The following is a 22,436-nucleotide window of genomic DNA, read 5'->3' as shown; positions in this document are numbered from 1 at the left end:
TCACTTCGGATAGGAAAAAGTATCGATATTATATATATTTTAAGGCATGCTCATCAAATTAAAAGAAACAAATAGTGTATACGGCTGCTAGGGCATTATATTTTCTAGCTCTCGACGGTTATATTATTGATGCATATCGAATCAAAGCTTTCTTTCCCAAAATATTACTTTCAGTGAGAGTATAAGTTTGTCTGAGTTATGAGTAAGGCCGTTTTTTTCCGTCAAATTTGTTCCAGTTATTTACATTAGAATTTGGATATGTATACCATTAGTCGCTTGTCACAGGTATACGGCTTGCGCTTACCATCCTAGCTAGGATCCATTCTAGACTGCGTGCCTACATGCGGTCTTATCAAACATGATGGGATGATGCTAATTTAAGTACACAGCGGAAGAAAATAAATTCTTCCGATAATAAATAAAATTCTAAGCATATTTAAAATCAGTTCCATATAAAAAGCCAACATGCAAAAAAGAAAAAAAAGAAGTTTATCTACGTGTGCCGCTAGTATTATTTCTAGTTCTAAGGCCATCACATTTTTTCTTTTGAAAAATGAAATCGTTTGCTTTATATTAAAAATAGCACGATCTCTATTTACCATGAAATTAATTATATATAAAGTATTCCTTTTTAGAATTAGAATTGTCATATACGTCACATATAAAATGGGTGCCTTGATTTAAAATAATTGTTGAAAGGCACCCATTATATTTTAGGGACACATTTTGATTCATATACACATGCTACATGTTTGCAATTGCGAACATCTACCTTTGTAGGGGCAAATGTTGCAGGGCATGGCTGTTCAAAATATCTCATGGATTTTCATGCATCATGTATATTCTTTGATTTTCAGACAAACTATCCGTGAAGTATTGTGGAAATTTTAAGACCAATTGTGTAGTCTGATAGATGAGCTGGGAAATTAAACAGAAGAGTGTTATTATGCCGTAAGTTAGAGTCCTACTTAAGTAGGATTGAATCACTAACACAAAGTTTCGTTTTATAATTTAATGTTACTTTCTCAGTGGAATACCACAAATAATACATAAAATATTCAAAGGTTATCCTGATCAATATTTCGACTGCAAGACCGTCCGATTTTATAATCTGATATTTCATAGATGTCTGTCTTTACGAAAGGCGACCATCATCTATATAATAAAAAGCCCTTAAGCACACAATTTGTTGGGCTAGTCAAGAAATAGATATTATCACATGCAAAAATCATTTGGAGTGGAAAGCTACAATTTTATCTCTTGGAAATCCAAATTCTAACTGTTCAATCTTAACAAAATTTTAAAAATTGGTTTAAAATTTCAACATCTTTGTTCCTATAAAAACAAAGAGAATAATAAGGTTTCACTACAAAATAAGGTAACATAGCAACATGGAAGTTATAATGTTACTTAACAACAATCATCACCTGGATATTTTATCAGTCATAAAGTTTTACAACTTATTAAGTACAATGTACAGTCAGCTAAATTGATAATATGAACAAAGAAAAACCAGATTTAATCTTCTGGTTACATAATAATTAATTTGACATGTTATTAAACATGAAATACATTGTATTTGCACTTAAATTTTACCGTATTTGCTATTTCACATTCTTTTGAAAATATGGCCTTTTTAGGTAATAATAACATTTACTTTCTGTGTTTAAGAGTAAATAGCATGCATATTTATTTTTTGTATGCTTTTCAACTGCACCACACAACTTTGTGGCCTTCTTCTCAAAGTAAATGTACATGAAAATATAACATCAATTCTATATATAGATAACCCATAAAAAACATGACTGATAGCATGCCCATAGGCTCCCCTTTTTGATGTTTCTTGTTCATTCTGCTTAGCTTAGGGCAGGTGGTGTACAAGAAGAAATGGTGAAATCGTTAAACTGTATATGTTGCCATCCAGGAACGGTGACAGTAAGGTATTCCTCATATAAGAATGTAAAAGAACTAATACAAAAATCCTTTTAATTCAATAAAATTTAAATAATTAAAATTATATGGAATCATTTATATAAAACAAATACATACATGTATATTAATTATCACAGCTAGCTACAGACTAAGTTTTCAACAATGATGTCACAAAAATTGTTTTTATGTGATTATAACAAACAAAAACTGCAACAAAACAGTCTGCAGTATATAAAAATCAATACAATGATTAGAAAATATACAAAAAGAATTATATGAACATTTTTCATTATTATTTCATTTCTTTATATTGGGTGGGTTTTAATTTTCATTTAAACTTTAATGGTTATACATGTATATGGCAACTTGATAGCAGGTTAACATATGTGCCTTATTTTAGGCACAAGTAGGCACCTTAATTGAACCAATGCCATCCTATAAATTAACTGAATTATTTCATCACATGATCTATGGGGAGATATGAACACATATAGATCATTGATTGTCAGGTGATTTATTGTCAATGCTTCAAACACTCAGCAGTAAAGTCCAAATATGGTAATTTTATGATGTCAAAATAGAAATGTTTCATCAAATATAAAGATGGTCACAACATAGAAATTTGTTAACATCATACTGCATACATATAGAGGATATTTGTTAAGTTCAGTGTAAGATCGCAATATATTTCACCGAGTGAGCACCAAAACGTATATTTCACGAGTGGCGCAGCCACGAGTCTAATATGAACTTTTGGTGTTCACGAAGTGAAATATATTTCGATCTTACACTAAACTAAACAAATTTTCTTTTTATTACATGCTAAGAAACGTTTAAAAAGACATTTTATCCTAGTACTAAATGAAAAGCGCGCCAAATTCTAATACAATGTGACGTCATTTACGACGTCACGTCATTAAGCTGGTTTCCAGTACTGTGCACGCTGGTATTTCACTGAGACAACTTAACGGGCTTAAATTCAAAACAGTGAAATTATCAATTTGATAATTTCACTGTTTCAAACAGTGAAATTACCAGTTTATAAATCACTGATATATTTCTATAATCCACCGAAAAGCATGTAATAAAATTATATAAACCATCTAAGTTCAGTAACTTTCCTTACACCAAGAGTGTTCTGTGATTTAGCATATAATCTAACAATTAATTTACAAAGGAGCTGTTTTAAACAGGTATCAGACAGTTATAACAAATGTCTTTGTTCTCCTTACATTTTTCAATAGCAATCCATAATGACATTAGTTTTCATTGCAAATCTTCAAAGTTCATGGCAATATATAGTTATAATATGTCTTTTAGACATATACATGTACCAAACATCTGTTAGCCAGTGTTCAATGTAGAGTCTCACATCTTACTAGGCTGTATAGAGCCAAGCCATGAGAATTCCTGAAACAAATATAAAACAAATCTGGAATATATCTGTCAATTTTATAGATCTGAATGAGAAATTATGTTGATATAGTGTCAGCAACTATCTTTAAAACTTGTTTGTGCTGAACTTACTTTTCAAAATTGATCATACAGTTAACATTTATCAATTTTGCAATTTGTCTTGATACTATACAAGTATATACCTGTTTCAATATATCATTGCTACTTATCAATATTTCAGTGATTGTATCTTGGAATGTTCATTTGTTCTTAAACTGAACATTCTGCACAACTGGCCACTTTCTGTATGCTATACTGATAAACAACAACACAAAGAGAAACAAAATATACCGTCATCTCGATTCCAAGCCAAATAAACTTTACACATGAAAAGTGGCAAATTTGGCTACATCAGTACAAGCAAAAAGTGGCAAGTTATACAATAAAAAATTTCAAATATAATAAACCACCCTACTTTCGTTATTTTCATGTCCATTTCTTGAAATGTAAGTTAAAAAAAGTGTCTATATAATCACACTGAAATGAACATTATAATTTAATGCTATCAAATGTTCTCTATCAAAACAATCCATCTCAATTTAGAAATAATTTTCTGTCAACTTATCTAGGTATGACAATTATCTTGATGCTGATAGAGAACAGACTGCTAATATAGCTTTAAACTCTTTATCCCTTAACATGATGGAACCCTTAGTGATAAGCTTTTGCCACAAGTATAGAGTCTGGTCTGACTGTACGTTTTTAAATACATGTATAATGCTCCTAATTCAAAATTAGATAAATCTAGCAAGTTAAGTGTAAATTATGATTATATACCTGAACTCTTCTATCTGCCATTGTATTGATCATGATGTTGACCATAGAAGCTTGTTTCTTGTTAGCCATCGACTCTCTCATTGCTTTCTGTATATCCTCAGGCTTCTCAACAAAATAACCATTGCCTCCAAACGCTTCAAGAACTTTGTCATATCTTGCATTAGGGGAGAGAACTGTTGGTGGGTGACTGAAATAATGTCATACAGTTGTACTGTGATAGTTGACAATCATAATGTAGGCATTGTCTTATGTATTGCACTTCTGGGCTATTAGTTACTTTAAGTATATTTAATATATAAGAACTTGATTATTTTAAAATAAAAGAGACACCTTCAATCATTCTTTTAGCATCCCATATTTACAACTTTCTGTAGAAATATAAATTGTTATGTAAGATAGCACTTTAAGACAAGAGCTGTCCGTAAGACAGCGCGCTCGACTTTTTTAGTGCTTGCCTATAATACAAAACATTGACAGTTAAGGGCCATAATTCAAATAAAATCTACACCTTCAATCATTCTTTTAGCATCCCATATTTACAACTTTCTGTAGAAATATAAATTGTTATGTAAGATAGCACTTTAAGAAAAAAGGAAGATATGTACTACAATTAATTTGTAGTGTATTAGTTTTTATCAAACGTTATTGTTAGTCTGACACATGAAATGTGACCAAGTTTTACGTATCTGGAAAAATTGTATCTGTAAATCAAATTATTTATCTGACATACAGATGAAGATTATTATCAAGAAATTACAATGAAACAAACTTGATCAGTAGCTAGTGAAGTAGTTGCCAGATAATGATTGGACCTTAAAAGCAAAACATTGGATGTTGATGATTACCAGCTGGGACCAAATTTATCTGTTTTGTTAGATTTTAAGTCAAGGTCATATGATGACTTTCCAGTATTGTACCTCTTTGTGCATTATTTCATTTATGAGGGGACACCTGATGAAACCATCAACCTTTCTAAAGCTAGCTTTCTCACATGAAAGAGTCCCTGGTGGGACTCAAAACCACAGTGGTAAGGGGCAGGTGATTTGGTGTCAGCAACCATTATCACTTGGCCACAGAAGCCCTGGAACCTAGTAATCCTTGGATACTTTCAGTTTAACTGTTTGTATTTATGTACCTTAAATACTTATAAACTTGTTTACAGATAATAAAATATGAAAAGCATCACAATCTAAGGGAAAAAAATGTATATAAAATTATAAATGCCTGATAAGTCTGTCTGTCTCTTCCAAACTATTGAACACTTCTTCATTAAAACTCTTTGTTATTCCATTATTATTTATGATTACAAATACTATTGGGAGTCTATATCTGGAAGTATAAAAATATATAAATGAAAAAATATTTACTCTTAAAATATTTATTACAGCTCAGAAATAGGCAGCAATTTTAGGCAAGTAATATGATTAAATACATCAACCTAAAAACTGTCTATAAACAAAAATATGGCTGAAGGTGATGGATGCTCACCCACAAATTAGTGGACAACACAAAGTATCTACCATGAAAATATAAAAGATATCAGTCAATAAAGACTGCATAAGCAAAATTGTAAATCTTTTTGATCTGTCTGGTAACCTTCACCCAATTGACCACTTGTAACACTCCTGGCAAGCATTAATAAAAAAATTTAAGTACCATGAAGGGATATCTCAAAAATTAGGCATGGTAAAACTAAAATTATTTGACACTGCAGTCTTCATCATGCTAATCATTACTGTGTGACTTTTAAATCAAATTCATTCAACATTTTTCAACAAGCATTATTAAATATTATAAAGGGAGATGACTAAAAAAAAAATGTTATTTACTGTTTTGGTTCTTTGACAATGCACTTCCTCTCACTAGTCTCTATAAATGTGTGAATTTTCTATGAGATATCATTGATAGTTTAGAAGTTATACTCTGGACAAGCATTTAACATTTTAAGTATCATAAAGGGAGATAATGAAAAAATTAAACAAAGAAGAATTAGGGTTCTTTGATACTTCACATCCTTTCATCAGTATCTATCACTTTTTGAAGTTTTAATCAAATTCCTTCAATACTTTTCATGCTATTTTTCATGTTACTCTCCAGACAAACTACTTCAGTATCATAAAGGGAAGTAATTTAAAAACTAAACAATGTAGAGTTATAGTTCTTTGACAATGCTCTTCCTATTTCCACTCTCTACCACCGTGTGTAGTTTCATTGAGATCTCAATGATAGTTTAGAAGCTATTTTCTAGACAAGCATTATTAAATATTATAAAGGGAGATTATTAAAAAACTAAGTAATGTAGAATTATGATATTTATCCCATGTCACTCAAGTCTGAATGAACAGAAGGACAGACAAGGTGGACAAAGTTGCTTCCCCCTATCTAGGATGCAATAACTTATTGATCCTGATGTTAATGATAATATCAAATAGCTGTACTAACCTGCAGACTGTTTCCACCTCAAAGCCGGAGAATCCAAATGCACTATCACCTTGGATACAGACGACACGTTTATCTGGAGCATAGTCTCTACAATATACTGCTGCAGCTATAGCAAACCCTACACCAACACCCATTGTACCAAATGTTCCTGCATCTAGTCTATAGTTTAAACAATGTTATATCATATTATTAATGAATAATATTTGGTTTGTCTGTTTTAAGAGAATATAACATAAATCTCACAGAGAAGAGTTATAGGCAATATTTCAATTAAAGTTCTGATCAGTTATAATATCAAAATCATCATTTAGATTAACTCTTAAAAATGCTTCAAATATGATTTAACAGCGTTTTAAATCACATTGGCACTGAAATTGTCACATGTCAACTTTACAGCCTAACTGGAACATGAAGGCCTCAAGAGCCTCTCTGTACATTATTTATGACACAAGTGGGTCCCTTGGTGGAACCTTTAATCTGTGGTCAGTAGTGAGGCAAAAGTGACTTTAACCATTATGCCATGGGAGTACCTTTTTACTTCGGAGTAAAATTTCTACTATGTTTAAGAAAGAATGTTTACATTTTAAGTCAATAAATGAAATACATTTAGTTTTAACACCTGAAAATCTGAACAATACATATTTCAGATTCACAGTCTATTGATTAACATAGGATAGAATGAAACCTCTTATATTTTTCTTCAATGTTTGAAAAATATTCCATGAGTACCTGGACAATAATATTGAATTCACAAAAAGATTGAGATTAATTTTGTTAATTGTTGAAAGAACTGTATGTTATATAAAATATTTATACCTGTGTCTAGGCAATGCATTGGGTATGCAAGATCTGCTTATATCCATAGTGTTTGCCCCTTCACTTATAACTATTGCATCTTTTGGTAAAAATTTGTTCACCTGTAATAAACAGTAAAACGAAAATTTTATGTTCTGTAATTTTATCAACTACAGAGATACAGAGATGTTCTGTTCTAGAAGTAACCACTGGTTCTTTAACATAAATAGATGTAAAGCACCAACATGCAAAGCTACTTTAAGGGTTATCTTAAAGACATTTGGTAATTTGAGATGGCGAAGTATGAATCAAACTTGTGGTTCCTGCATTTGTAATCATACAGCTTTACCACCAGAGCACTGTGTCTGTTTATATATTTGTATTACTCCAGCAATTATGTCCATACATTTGTTTATACAATCTACATACTCCACAGCTATTTGTCATCTGAGCTTTTTTATTGCAATATACATGTATAGACAATAGGCTCTGAAAATGAAGCTAAAATTTCAACTTTTTATGTTCAAATTTCAAGTGTTTATCTTTTTCACACAGAAATGGTTGTGTTAACTTTTAGTCGGCTGACGGTTTAAAAATCTACTAATGTGACCAGTGCAGACAAAGATAACTTGGTATATGACCAGTGCAGACAAAGATAACTTGGTATGTGACCAGTGCAGACAAAGATAACTTGGTATGTGACCAGTGCAGACAAAGATAACTTGGTATGTGACCAGTGCAGACAAAGATAACTTGGTATGTGACCAGTGCAGACAAAGATAACTTGGTATGTGACCAGTGCAGACAAAGATAACTTGGTATATGACCAGTGCAGACAAAGATAACTTGGTATATGACCAGTGCAGACAAAGATAACTTGGTATGTGACCAGTGCAGACAAAGATAACTTGGTATATGACCAGTGCAGACAAAGATAACTTGGTATATGACCAGTGCAGACAAAGATAACTTGGTATGTGACCAGTGCAGACAAAGATAACTTGGTATGTGACCAGTGCAGACAAAGATAACTTGGTATGTGACCAGTGCAGACAAAGATAACTTGGTATATGACCAGTGCAGACAAAGATAACTTGGTATGTGACCAGTGCAGACAAAGATAACTTGGTATGTCTGTGCCACCTGCACTCCTTCACTGATCAATTTTCAATCTGTACATATTTTGAAAGTTTCCCTAAAAATGATAAATGGTTTTGTCCAGATTGAAAGATGGACAATTACAAACCTCATCAAAAGCAGCATAATAATTAAGTGGTACAGTTTTGTCTTGTGACTGTTTCTGTACACTGATTCTGTTCTTATCTAGTTTCTCATTTAATTCCTTCCACCAGGGGGCAGCAGAATTAAACACAAACTTTGATGGTCGCCTCGCCAACTCTTCATTCATCTAAAACATGAAAATACAATAAAGTCAAATGCTATTTAATTGGCAGTATTTCCATTACCATGTACATTATGTAATAGTTATAGTACATGAAACAAGTTAGTTACGAGGATATAACACTGGTTGGGGCAACATCAAGAAGTGTTTCTGCTAAAAAATGGTGACGCCGTTAGACAGAGACAATTTTTTGCAGAAACATCCCGAAATGTCGCTCAGCCAGTGTTATATCCTCATAACTAACTTGTTTCATATACTACAACTGTTTTATCGCAATGGCATAATGTTTTCTTTTTTTTTTTTGTAACAGAAATAAATAAATAAATAGATAAATCGTTAGCTATATTACAGCTATTTATGATAAGGCAGTTTTTCAAGTTGTTTTTGCTGCTGCAAAAAAAAAAGATATACAAAAGACATCCAATGTTAGAGGCGGATTGTAAACTGTTACCAATGTTGATTCAAGATTAAAGGGCTTTTTTACAGTAGAAGTAATTCATTCAGCAGATGTACCTTTTGATTAAATGCGAGTTAATATCATTTCATTAATTATCATTGTTTATATTTTTCATTATATTTATTTATTTTATTTTATTTTATTAATTCCATTTTTTTTTTTTTTTTTTTTGCTACTGGGAATGTTCGTTACCCCTGCCCCATTGGAGTCTATGTGAAAAAAAAACTACACTGATATATACAAGGTGAGAAAAAAACTCAACAGCTATATAGCAGTTGAGTTTTTTTTCTATATGAATCAATGAAAAAAATGTACTGCTATATATCAATACAGTCTTCAAATGCTCATTGAAGTGTACCGAGTATAATGGGTTAGTAAGAACAAAGAAAACATTTGAAATCATGCGATAACATACAATTATCAAAAGTTCACAAATGTTATATTTAAAGGCTATGACTTTACACTGATTTAACCAAAAGTTGTTCTTAAATATGACAATACAGGACACAACTATTCTGATATCTTGTCTTGTTGCAATGGCAACTACAGTTTATGACATTGCAAGAAAATGAAATAATTATTATGATCATTGCAGGTTTCTACATGTAACAGACAGACAGAAAGACAGACAAGAGTATAAGAAAAATTACCTGAGCAAGTATTGCAGAAAGATCTCCAATCAGACCAACTGCTGGTGGAACATTGTTTCCTATCTCCTCTGGGCATATGTCAATCTAAAATATAGATGCCAATTATCTAAATTATAAACATTATTAGCTGTGCAGGAATAACAAAACATTAGAAATTACTGCAGTATACCAATTTTAGTAATAAATTTAAGTTGTTAAACATACATGTATAACTTATTTTAGCTCGCTTGTGAGCTGGAAGCTTATAAGAACCACTATCAAGCAGAGCTGCATCAGTACTAAGGGTGTAGTACTTAAGTACCAGTACCAGTACTTGGCAAATTATGCAGTACCATTACCAGTACCAGTACTAGATTTTAGCTCGGTACTGCAGTACCAGTACTTTTTTTGGTGAAGTAATTAAGTATCAGTACCATTACTTTTATATAGCCATCAAAGTTTGAATAAATACAGTGTCAAACAAATAATTGCAAAATTTTTACATTATTCAGCAAAGAAATAAAATCATAACTTACTTTTAAGCTGCATGCCTCCAGATGACCCAAAATATTTCAAGAAAATTAAACTTGGAAAAAAATTACTAAAACTTTGAGAAAAGTAAACAAATTAAAGATTCAAGTGATAATTTATATCTTATGTGCAATTAATGACTGTATTTTGTAGTATTTATCACTATATTTCTACTGCGTTACTACTTCAGTAGGGGCTATTTATGCATATTTTGACCTCTTTTGGTAATTTACGTGGATTTTAAGTGCCGATTGTAATGTGTCAAGTACTTTCTTTGTTCATTTAACAATTTTTACCTTTAAATACATTTTCAAAATTTCATGAAAATTAGGATGAATCTGGAGGCATGCTGCTTTAAAGTTAACATAACATATTTACAACTTTATAGTTTTAACATACTTTTTACAAACAATATTTACAACATATATTCATGTCATATCTAATTGTTTAGTAACCAGTCAACTGTATAAATACAATGCAAACATCTTTCATTTAAAACACAACAGTCTTTTGTTGCCTTTCACACCTTAACACCTCTGTTCAAATTATACTTGTGCAAATATAAATAACAACTTTTAATGGTGCTAACAATATCACTTTTTTCACTTGAAATGGGATTTTTTAGAATAGAAGAAATTAATTTGTGTTTATTTTGCTCTTTTACTAGTAAATACAAAGAAATAAAAGATTTTAATAAGGATATTTTAGGGTAAAGTGTTATCGAGTTTGTTTATCTTAATTTAATTTTTACTTAAAGTCTTTGGTGCGTTTTATGATGAATACTACATGTATGTTAACATTTGAAGGAATATTGCAGCAAATTATCTTTAGATTTGATAACTTACTTTTTCACAAAAATAAAATATAGTTAATGTAATTTACAGCTTTATTTTATGAGAAAAATTGATGTTATTTTAAATTTTATCAAAACCAAAAGTACTGGGTAATGCAGTAGCAGTACCACTTTTTAAGACAGTAATGCAGTACCAGTACCAGTAGTAGCAAAATTTTGTAAGAGCAATTCAGTATCAGTACCAGTACTTGCAAAATCGCTGCAGTACGTACTGCAGTACCAGTATCAGTACCAGTAATGCAGCTCTGCTATCAAGTCAATCAGTACAAGTGTCATAAGAGGAACAGCTTCTTATAAATTATGACTAGATTCAGAACCTGATCTTAAATATTTAATCCCTTCAACTACCAGCATGCTCACAATATTATATTGACTAACAGAGAATACCCTTATTGCCTTTAACAAAACTGCTAAGACATATATTCTCTTGGGAACTGAAACTCATAAATCTAAGTATTCTATACAAGTTTTTTAGTTAGAGCTACTGTTACTGACATAACATTAAAACTATTGTCAAATCATTAAAAACATGGCATAATTTATATTTTTGGGGCTTTGGGGCTTCTTCATAAAATCGTTATCAACTCCATACAATTATATCTACCTGTATAATTTTGACATCAGGTCTAAATCTAGGTGGTGCTCCAAAATGAAGAATCCAGTTCAGTCTGGCCCCCAGTAACACAATAACATCTGCATCCTTCAATGCTCTGTAAACATTTCATCATATTAATTATTATAACTATTAAATGTTTTACTATTCTATTATTTTCTACATGTGTATCCCACATTTATATAGTGCCTCTTTCATCTGTTAAATACATGCTGATGTAATCACATATTTTTTAACAGATTTAACAGAAGTAACATTCAGCTTTTTTCTAATTTCCATTAATTTACACCCCAAGGGTGGTTGTGGCCAAGTATGAAGACAATGAACCAAGAAATAAAAAAGTTATGATCCAGGTACAAGTTTGCGGACAGCAATGGCACCGGCATCGGCAACGCCGCCAGGACTATAACAATACCTCTACTTTTTTTTCAAAAAAAAAGTTGAGCTAATAAAACCAGTTAGAAAGTAAATGGTTCAATTGACTGAAATCAAAAGAATTCATAATCTTTCTTAATAAATAACTCATTCTTGAAATAGAATAGGAGATATTTAGTTTAATGAATATATTACATAAACATTTAAATCATCTAAGTTTCTCTTTATTAAATCAATGTATGAGAGATGACAATTACAATCTCACATACATATATGAAGACTGTAAATAATCAGTTTATTATAAATGACTTAGACCTCTATAAAACTTCTGATCTACAGAACTGGTTCATTACATGCTAACAGTGAACTCCACGCCCCATGTTTACACAGATTTAAGGATCATGTTCAAGATCAGGTAAAAAAACTAGAAACTCAAATATTCTCCATTGCTTATCCTGATAGATTAAATGTTTAATATTAACTTGATAAAACTGGACTTGAAATAGCATGTTCATGAAAATTTAGAATAAATTTATTGTTATTTTTGCAAGATAATTTTACAGTTTATCAAATTATTGAACTTGATCCTAAAATTGATCCTTATTTTGATCCAATAATTTTTATATTTGTTTTGTTATTTGTTGATTTAATTAAAAATAAAAATTGTTTTTGTTTTGCAAATCAGCAAATTTTTAAATTTTGAATATATACAATTTAATTCTAACAGAATGCAATCAATTTTAGTTTTATAAAACAATGAAAATAAAATCAGGATCATTTGATCCTCATCCTAACCTTTTCTTAGTGAACACTGGGCCAGATATAAAGACAATGTTTAAATGAGCACTATGAGTTCAATGTAAGCAGAGTTTACTGTATGTGGCATAATAAAAATAAGAATACTTCATTACTTGTCTAAATTTCATAATTTAATAAGTATAAAATAAAAATAGATTTGCATGTTTTTTAATTTTACCGTCCTTTATCTTTGATTCACATTTCAAAATCTAGATTAAGTTTAGACAAAATTACCTTAGAGGTTAAAATTAAGATATTAACTTTTTCCTAGGTCATATTCTAGTATGTCTGTCTAAATATAGAACAGTTAAATACTCAGCTTTCCCAGTGTCATAATATAGGATTTGACCTAGTTAAACATACGAAGATGGATACAACTTCAGGAATGTAAACATTCCTTATTTCAGTCTCATAAGTAGGTTTAATTCTAAATTTTGACATAGAAGCCTAGTCTTTAACTTTTCATAAATTACATGCATACAATATTTACATGATATCACACTGTAATCTGGTCTATACTTAATTTATACAGATTCAATTTTCTTATAAAAATTTCAATGGCAAATTGAATGTTTAAAAAAATGTTTCAAATCCTTGTTTCAAATAAAATGGCTGTTTTTAGCAAGTGTCAGTTTGCACAATCTATCTTGTTTGATTCTTTAAATGAAATGATCATTTTTTTTCTTATAAAAGGTTTAACCATTTAAGTAATTAAGGTATTAAGTAATCATTGACTACTTTACGTCTACTAAAAACATATGAATATGAAATAGGAGTAATTCAAGAAAAACTGGTTGAGCGCATGCCTCCTGTAAATATAATATTAACAGTCTAATAATGAGAGGATCATGTAAACTAACTTTTGTCATACTTAGATCTTGCTGGTGCCACACACAGTGGGTGTTCATCTGGTAAGGTACCTTTACCCATGGGTGTAGGAAGGAATGGCAGCTTACAGCCCTCAACAAAGGTTCTCAGTTCATTCTCACATTGAGCATATGCTGCACCTGTAACAGTTTACTATCATTTAAAAAATATTCTGAAAGATTGTTTATAGGTCAAACTATCATGAATAGAAATATTTGATTTTATTTTTTCAAGGAAAAGTTACAATAAAATCTATATGTAATTTGGGTTGATGAATGTGTCATGGCCACTGTTATGTGCCTTTTAACATACATATATAATAACAATTAGTCAATGTTCTGTGGCCTTAATTTTAGATGAAAACATACAGTTGTTACTTATTCTTCAGCATAACTGACTTTACCTTTTCCAACAATAACCAATGGGCTGTTTGCTGAGGCTAACAAATCAATGGCTTTTTTTATATCTGTGGATGTGGCACAAGATTTTGGTGTAGGTGGACATCTAGGGACATATCGAACATCTTTTTCTGGAACTGTGGTCATAACAAAACTTCCTGGCATATCAATGTAAACAGGACCGGGCCGTCCATATATACTGTTCCTGTATGCCTTAAATCGAATTACAAAAGCATTATATCCTTAGCATAGATGTCTACATAAAACTTTTTTTACGCCATGTTTCTGATGTAATGTAAACCCATTAATGCTCATTCTTAGAAGGTGAACATAATGATGAACATATGATGTAATTCATGCTAGAATGAGGTGCCAACAATACTTGAATTACATATAAATTGTTGAAAACTGTTAGAAACAGTAAAGTTCATAGTTTACATACAGTGTATATCCCTCAGTACTTATTTCCATAGGAACTTTAATTCTACAGAGGAAAAAGAGAACACTGATCTAAAACACACAGAAATTTAAGCTGTTATGGTTTGTCTGTACATTATACATGTTGCATTGTTTTCTATAGTGAGATTTTCTATTGATTCACCAGCTTTGTACTTCAAATGCACTAGGTTTGTTCTATATATGTGTAATGAGAGGATGACATAAGATCTAAATTCGAAGCTCTATATATATGAACAATACTTGTTTTGCAATTTTTTTTTAAAAAAACTGAATGAAATAAGCATAATCTCTTTAATTTGCATAGTTGCTTAAAATACTATCCAGTTAGAAGTAAAAAGATGTGATTAACTCCATTGTTAAAATTTTCTCACTTACTTGCACATGTAGACACAGTATCTGAACATTATTGCAAGTTTAAATTGCCACAGAATTAAAGTATGCAGAAATTTAAGACCTTCCCCCTTGTTTTAACAAAAAAGTTGAAAAAACACAGAATATTAAGCCTTCAGATATAAGTACTTATAGGGTAACAGTGTGTGAAGTCCTGTGACTGTTGATATATAAATATATCAATATTATTCAAAGTATTGTATGTCAAGCTTGAATTTTTTTAGGTTTGTTCACTAATATAGAGGCATGCAGCTTTAAACTACCCTTAAAAGAAAAGAAAGTATAATTGTGTAATAACAAAGACTATATGAAGTAAATATTTTATACCTTTTCAACATAGTAAGGAATTCTCTCAATCCTACTAGGCTGACAAGCAAACTTTGTATATAACTTTGAGCATTCTACTTGCGGGTATTCCTGGAATGCCCCCATCTTGTCCTGGTCTCGCTCAGATGAGCCCCCTATTACAATCATTGGCCTAAAGGAAAGTCAAGCTATAATATAGAAAAACTGATAGGGAAAACACTTCATATGTTTCATTAGATAAAAAAAGTTTTATGATATTTTTCAAGATCAAATTTAACTTAGATCTTTAATAAAACATTGTATAAATTAATGTAAGAGTAAATCGCATGCCTGGTAAACAACAGAGCTACCTCTTTCTGAAGTTTTCAATAAATAAAGTTTGGATGATATTGTACCAGTACTTTTTTTTAAGGACAAACAACAAAGGAATGATCCCTGTAAGTCATGGATATTTATAGCATGTATCAACTATTGTGTAGCAGGGGACAAAAACATCCTGAAGAGACAAAAGCGCTTTTTTATTCAAGGGCCATAACTCAGCCATAAATCATTCAACCAGAAACCTATCTAATATGCCAAAGTACTTGGGTTACCGATCAATTATATTTAGTTTCATTCAAATTGCATTGTGGTATTGCATTGACATTTCAAGTTTTAAATAATCTCTACAGGTTCTTATGATGGGATCATCAGGATGGGACAAAGTGATTCCTATATATACTGCCCCCCCCCCTCCTCCCAAACTATGTTCGGTGGTAGTATAAACAAAATTTACATTATGTCAAATACATTTATATTGAACATACCAGCAGTTTTCCATTGCATTAGACATTCCAGCTAAAGCATGAACCAAACCTGGACCTGATACAACAAGGCATCCTGCCGGTCTACAAAGTTAATCATAGACAAATTATTATTATTATTTCCTTTATGATAATTTAATGCATGTAAGCACTTTTTCATCAGTGTTGATAAAGACTTTTTAAACATTTATGGTTAGTTCATTAATGATGATTTTTATAATGAAAATAAACTACCAGTAGGAAGTAAAGCTACAAATTTTGGCAAGAACAATAAACTTACTATTTCTGTAAACTAATATGATTATTTATTATAAACTGACAAACTGTACATACTTTCCAGTCATATAACCAATGGCTGAGGCTGCATAAGATGCCTGTAATTATACATATAATGTATAATGATAATTTATTTTATACTTATATCATTTGATTTTTAAACCTTTATATTGATAGGCACTGGATGTTTAATGCCAGTAGTAACTAATTTGTTATTGAAGTCCTTGCATCCTACAAGATATAGATTATTCATTTCATACCTTTTTTTTATCATAATCAGTGTATTGCAATATATATATTAAATATATTCAATGCTGTTGGTTCAGTCTTAAAAGTATGAACAGCATTAAATTTTAGTTTAAACACTACATAATACATGGATTCAATGCTGTTGGTTTAGTCTTAAAATTAGATTATTTTAAAACATTTTTACTTTAAAGTAAATATTAAAAAAATTGCAAGACTAACAAAATCATAATTTCCAACGGCTGAGATCCTATAGTTTTTGTTGCACTTCACTGAATGCAGAAAATAAGAAATGTAGTACTTACAGCTTGCTCATTTCTCATGGCAATAAACTTGATCCCTTCCTTCTGACAAGCCATGGCCACTTCAATGACCGGGATACCAACAATACCAAACACATACTCAACTCCCTATATGTGGTCAAATAAAACATCATACACAAGACAGAGCATCCAGAAAAACATTCATGATAATGTCAAAATGATGATGGCAATATCTCAAATTACCATTCAAATCTATATAACAAACCTTTTAAATAGAAAGATTTATGATGATAACTACATATTAAATGACAGAGACAAAGGTAGATTTCTTGTTAAAAGTTTGAAATAAGATTCTAACTCAAAGGAAGATTAAAATTTTTATAAGTATACATACACTTGCTAGAGTTAAACACCTTTTTATGTAATATTAGAACATACTTGTCTTTATACATGTTATATGATTCTGCTTTTGATAATATTTTTAATGAAAGAAGGGGACAGCACAGATTGCTTTATCCAGTATTCAGCAGAACAAAGTCTTTGTAATGATTTTAACATAAGCCATCCATGATGAGTGATATACAATGTGAAAGTCAAGTTCAACTTTAAGTTTGTACATAAAATTACATATTTTATCCAATTATGAATTAACAAGTTGGCAACAAATAACAATCCTGAACTCTCAGTCTCTAGCTAGAACTAGAGCTATCAATGAAGGTATTAAATACCCCCACCAGCAACTTTGACTATTTAAAAATAAGAGATCAGAAAAAAAAATTCAACTCAACCTATAGTAAATGAAGTATCAACTGTGTACAAAGAATTATTTCAATTAATTGCAATGCATAGATCCCTGACCTGTCCAATTCTGATTATCAGATTAGTGGATATAATAAGATTTTCACCACAACATTTTGTTAACAAAAAAACATTTGTCAATAAATTATTGATGTTTGCGGGTAAATCTATTGTTATTCAAATAAAAGGTCAGAGTAGGGATCTATCAATACCAATCAGCATCTTCATATAAGATTGCTATACATCAAGTTTGATTACAATATCTCATTCCGAAAGCATTTTTCTATTTTTAGAAATGGTGACAACTCACCTTAACCTTGACCCCCAGGGGTTCCAAATGCAATACCAACCAGCGTCTTCATTTAAGCTTACTATACATTTAGTTTGATTACAGTATCTCATTCTTAACTCTATTGGCCGGAAACCATTTTTCTATTTTGAGTAATGGTGACCTTGACCCCAGGGGGTCTAAATGCAACACCGACCGGGGTTTCCATATAAGGTTGCTATATACAATGTACCAAGTTTAATTACAACACCTCATTCCAAACTTTAGTTATCGTCCGGAACAATGATGTGGACCTAAACCAACAAGCTGACTCCTAGTCCTATATACCCCCTAAACTTCATTTGTGGCAGTATAATAATATTAAGACTATTATTGAGGATACTTGTGAAAAATTTTCCTACAAAACTTAAAATAGTAATTCCTAAATAGTTGTCTGCATTATTTGTATCATCCTTTTTCATACAACATGAATGTATAAATAGGAAAAATTATTCCTTTGCATCAATTTTCTTAAATATTTTTCAAGTCCTTTTGGCTCATTTAGCATTCAAATGACATAATATGAAAGTAACTGGTGTCATATCTTTTTTAAAAATCAAATTATTGTCACATTGCTTACGCTTGTTTTCTTGAAAATCGTGACATTAAAATTAAATACAGATGCAGAAAAAATAGAATCCAACATGAAATTTTTTTAACTGATTATTTCATGATTGTTTAACATGAGACAAACAATGTACAGTAACTACAGAGTATACTGTATTCATAATTATCCGGTAATGCAACATGAATATCGGACAATTAATGAATGGTAGAGCATATTAAAACTGTTTTGGTATATTTGTAAGGTAAGACCAGTGATTATCACTTCTGAGGTCTCCGTTTGATCATAGGGTTGGCAAATTGATTTTCATTACCCCATACCACCCTACCCCAGCCACTCATAACCCCCTCCTCTCAAAACCTGCAGTATTTTCATTTGAAACATGTTTTTATATTTGGTATATGCTTTTAATTCAATTTCTTTCATTTATGAGGTAAAAAAAAAAATGATACATATATATTTTATATTTATACTGAGTATCTTCAGTTTTTTCATGTTTCAGTTAAAATTTCTAAATGTTCTTTTGCTTAATTTAAAATATTAAAACTATCTTTACTTTTTAACTCAAAATTAATTGTTTTAACAAATAAGAACATGTAGAAAATGAAAATTGTTTCTGACTTATGCACAAATTTAACAGACTATAATTTGTTGCTTTTTACAGAATTTTGTAAAATGTTGTTCTGTTTTACATAAAAATCTAGAGATTTAAATTCTTTTGCACAAAAACTTTGTTGTTTTGGTTGTTGTTTTGGTGAAGAAAAAAATATGTCCCAATTATGTACCAATGTTTAACACTGGTCATAAATTAAAAATATTGATATTGTACCCGGTAATTAAAGTGATGACGGCGGAATTAGTTGATGTTGATATGTAGATTTGCAAAACCAAAGAGCACGGACTTTAATAGTCAATATGAGTCCGTGCAAAGAGATTGTTTTCAAACAACTTATTTTATCTATTATAAATGGCAAGCAATTGTCATTCATATTCGATCTAATTTTTGACCCCTGGTGATGTAAAAATGTATAATCTGCTTTAAAAAAAAACTAATTACTAATTCACTGTCAAAATGAGATTTTCTTTCTTAAATTTGATGCATATCAAATATATTTTAAGCAGTTTACCTGGTCTTTCAATGATTTTGCCAAAACGGCACAACCTTCCACTTTTGAATTGTCTGCCATTTTCAGATCATGTGACCTTTCTTTTCCGATCACCTCGGTTATATTCATTATACGGAAACAACCGATGTTTCACGAATGAAAAAACAATTCATGTACCATACCATATTGACTGTAAGCAAACAGACACCTTATTATGATGTTATGAAAATGCAATTGTGTTCCGAAAATAAGCTAACTTTATTTGCAAAAATAAGTCCGTGGCTTGGTTTATTGAACGTAATTAATTTAAAGAAATATATATCACTTCATGAACATATATAATGCAGATTTATGAAAAATATAACCTTCAATGAAGGTAGGAATAATTTCCATACATCTATTTTATTAGGACTTGACTTTGAATAATTTTATCTATCTATCTTCCGTTAATGTCAAACCCATCGCTGGGACATAGACATGTCTGCGCGTCAAAAATCACCAGAAAGTTAAAAAGAGTTGTTTAAAAAGAGGATAAAAGAATATAAAAAACAGGGGACTGGAAAACTAGTATATTACAAGTGAAACTCAGACTCTGTTTTTTTTTCTGAACAGTTACTGACACTCAGCCAAGCAATTGGTGTGTTTACTGGCGATTTATCACATAATTTACATAGTACTTAAGAGGAGGCTTTAGTCGGAGATGGAGGTCCATAGGATAGCAAGAAGACTCTGGCCAATGAAAAACCTTTTCACCAACACCAGTGATTACAGATAGTTAAGATTTATGTGCTCATATTCATATTTGTTAATTTAACTTACAATTGCCTCTGTTTTTATGTAGGCCTATGCATGTATATGTTGTCAATTGTTGTCAATTGTGAGTACTCGTAAAAACATACTTAGCACAAGAAATAAGAATTTTGTAGCGAGAGCCGTTGTTTTTTCTATTAAGCCTTATTTCTATTATTGGGTGTCAACTATCAACCATATGATTACGCGCGGGTTCCTCTTCGAACGCCATACCCTCCGAGTGAGAAATCACGTAATCGTGACAAATATATATATATATATATATATATATATATATATATATATATTCACTAGAACACAAACATGCAATTTATTTAACCCTTTCCCCCATGAGCATATTGTGAAAAATGGCCATTTTCACTGAAAAGCCTCCTCTTACAAGTTCAAACTGCTATGAAACTATGAAAAATGCTTCAATACTAATCAAACTTGGCACAAATGTTGACTTGACCATTGCCTTTGTAACGACATGCCCAGTCTTAAATTTCCTGTTACCATGGCAACGAGGGGACATCTCAAAATTGCCAAAAATCACTATTTTGCCTCGATTTTTTCCATCAAAATTTATTTCAAAGTGCTGCAACTTCTCAAGGGATTGAGATAGAGTCAAAGGCTTTACAGCGTTGGTTACACGCTACCTTATGATCGACCTGGGGTCATTTAAATAAGCCTCTCACAAGTCCATAATTTTCTCAAACGAAAACGTGTTTGGGGCCCAAATAAGACGTATTTTCACTATTTCAGGCCTAAAAAAAGGGGGGGGGGGTCGAAAGTGCGTTGTTTCGCGTATATATGAGGTAAAAGGTTAAGTGCAAGTATTTAAAGGTACTGCTGTTTCCGTTGAATTGATATCACCTTGTCTTAATCTATACTCTGTCACAAACCATAAATTTCTTTCAAAAATCTTTCTCGATCTGATCATTAAAACCTCTTCATTCATTTGAAAGTGTTTACTATGAGCACATCTCAAGCATTGTGTTCACATTAAATTACAATAAAACGAAAATAGATTATGTTCTATGCATGGTAAAATACAATTGCATTGCATATCATTTCCTCAAGTATTTAAGGAAATGCATATCTAAAAATTCTAAAGGAACATCATTTCAAGGTCAAAAATTTTTAATTTCCCCAAAAGTGTTTTTTTTAGAACCCCTTTTATGAGAAAAAATTGTTTAACAAAATAAAATATATGGATCCCAAAAAATTTTCTTTTTTTGCTAAAAAATATTTCTTTTACCATAAAAAATTTTGTTTTTAAAAACGATAAACCCAATTTTTTCCCATTTTCCCCCCCAAAATAAAGCCCATATTCCACATCAAATTTTCTATTGTGACGGGGCATTATTTGGGCGAACACCCCTCAATGAATTTCCCCTTTAAAACCAAAATTTAATTAATATTATTTTTGATAGATTATTTTAAAACATTTTAATTGCCAAAAATTTTTTTTGTCTTTATATTTAAAAACAAGGCATCAATTTGCTTTGTTTGTACCTTCGTATTCTTTACAACTGGAAGCAAAAATTCAATTGCTTTTATGTCACCGCGACCAGAACCCATAAACAACATTTCTAACCCAAACCCAGAATTTGTAAAATGCCCTTTAAACAATATTTATTTTCCTTTTCAAGATATGCATTGTTGATTACAAAACTAATACAAGGTTATTCTTTGTTTGCTTTTGTTAGTTTTCAAAATAGATTTCATACTCGTTAACATCATAGTTATATTTCTCGTACAATCATCAGTCTAAATAATC

The 22,436-nt window shown here is 30.8% G+C and overlaps 1 protein-coding gene across 1 annotated transcript; it reads right to left on the bottom strand.

The window, feature by feature from the left end:
- Positions 1–997: 997 nt before the first annotated feature.
- Positions 998–20,026, bottom strand: LOC132760561 (2-hydroxyacyl-CoA lyase 1-like). Its single transcript, XM_060752560.1, has 15 exons — positions 19,886–20,026; positions 17,110–17,214; positions 16,616–16,656; positions 16,286–16,366; positions 15,501–15,651; positions 14,330–14,537; positions 13,931–14,066; positions 11,878–11,983; positions 9,911–9,994; positions 8,648–8,809; positions 7,423–7,523; positions 6,607–6,765; positions 5,389–5,493; positions 4,165–4,351; positions 998–3,342 (listed from the first exon to the last, which is right to left on the bottom strand). Exons 1-15 carry the CDS (start codon positions 19,991–19,993, stop codon positions 3,301–3,303), a joined length of 1,776 nt encoding a protein of 591 aa, XP_060608543.1. The 5' UTR covers positions 19,994–20,026; the 3' UTR covers positions 998–3,300.
- Between the last annotated feature and the right edge of the window lie 2,410 nt (positions 20,027–22,436).

This window comes from Ruditapes philippinarum, unplaced genomic scaffold (assembly GCF_026571515.1).
Source record: "Ruditapes philippinarum isolate M1 unplaced genomic scaffold, ASM2657151v2 ctg2204_1_1_1_1, whole genome shotgun sequence".
Taxonomy (NCBI): domain Eukaryota; kingdom Metazoa; phylum Mollusca; class Bivalvia; order Venerida; family Veneridae; genus Ruditapes; species Ruditapes philippinarum.
The sequence above is the reverse complement of the archived record's forward strand: the minus strand, read 5'-3'. Positions and strand labels throughout refer to the sequence as shown.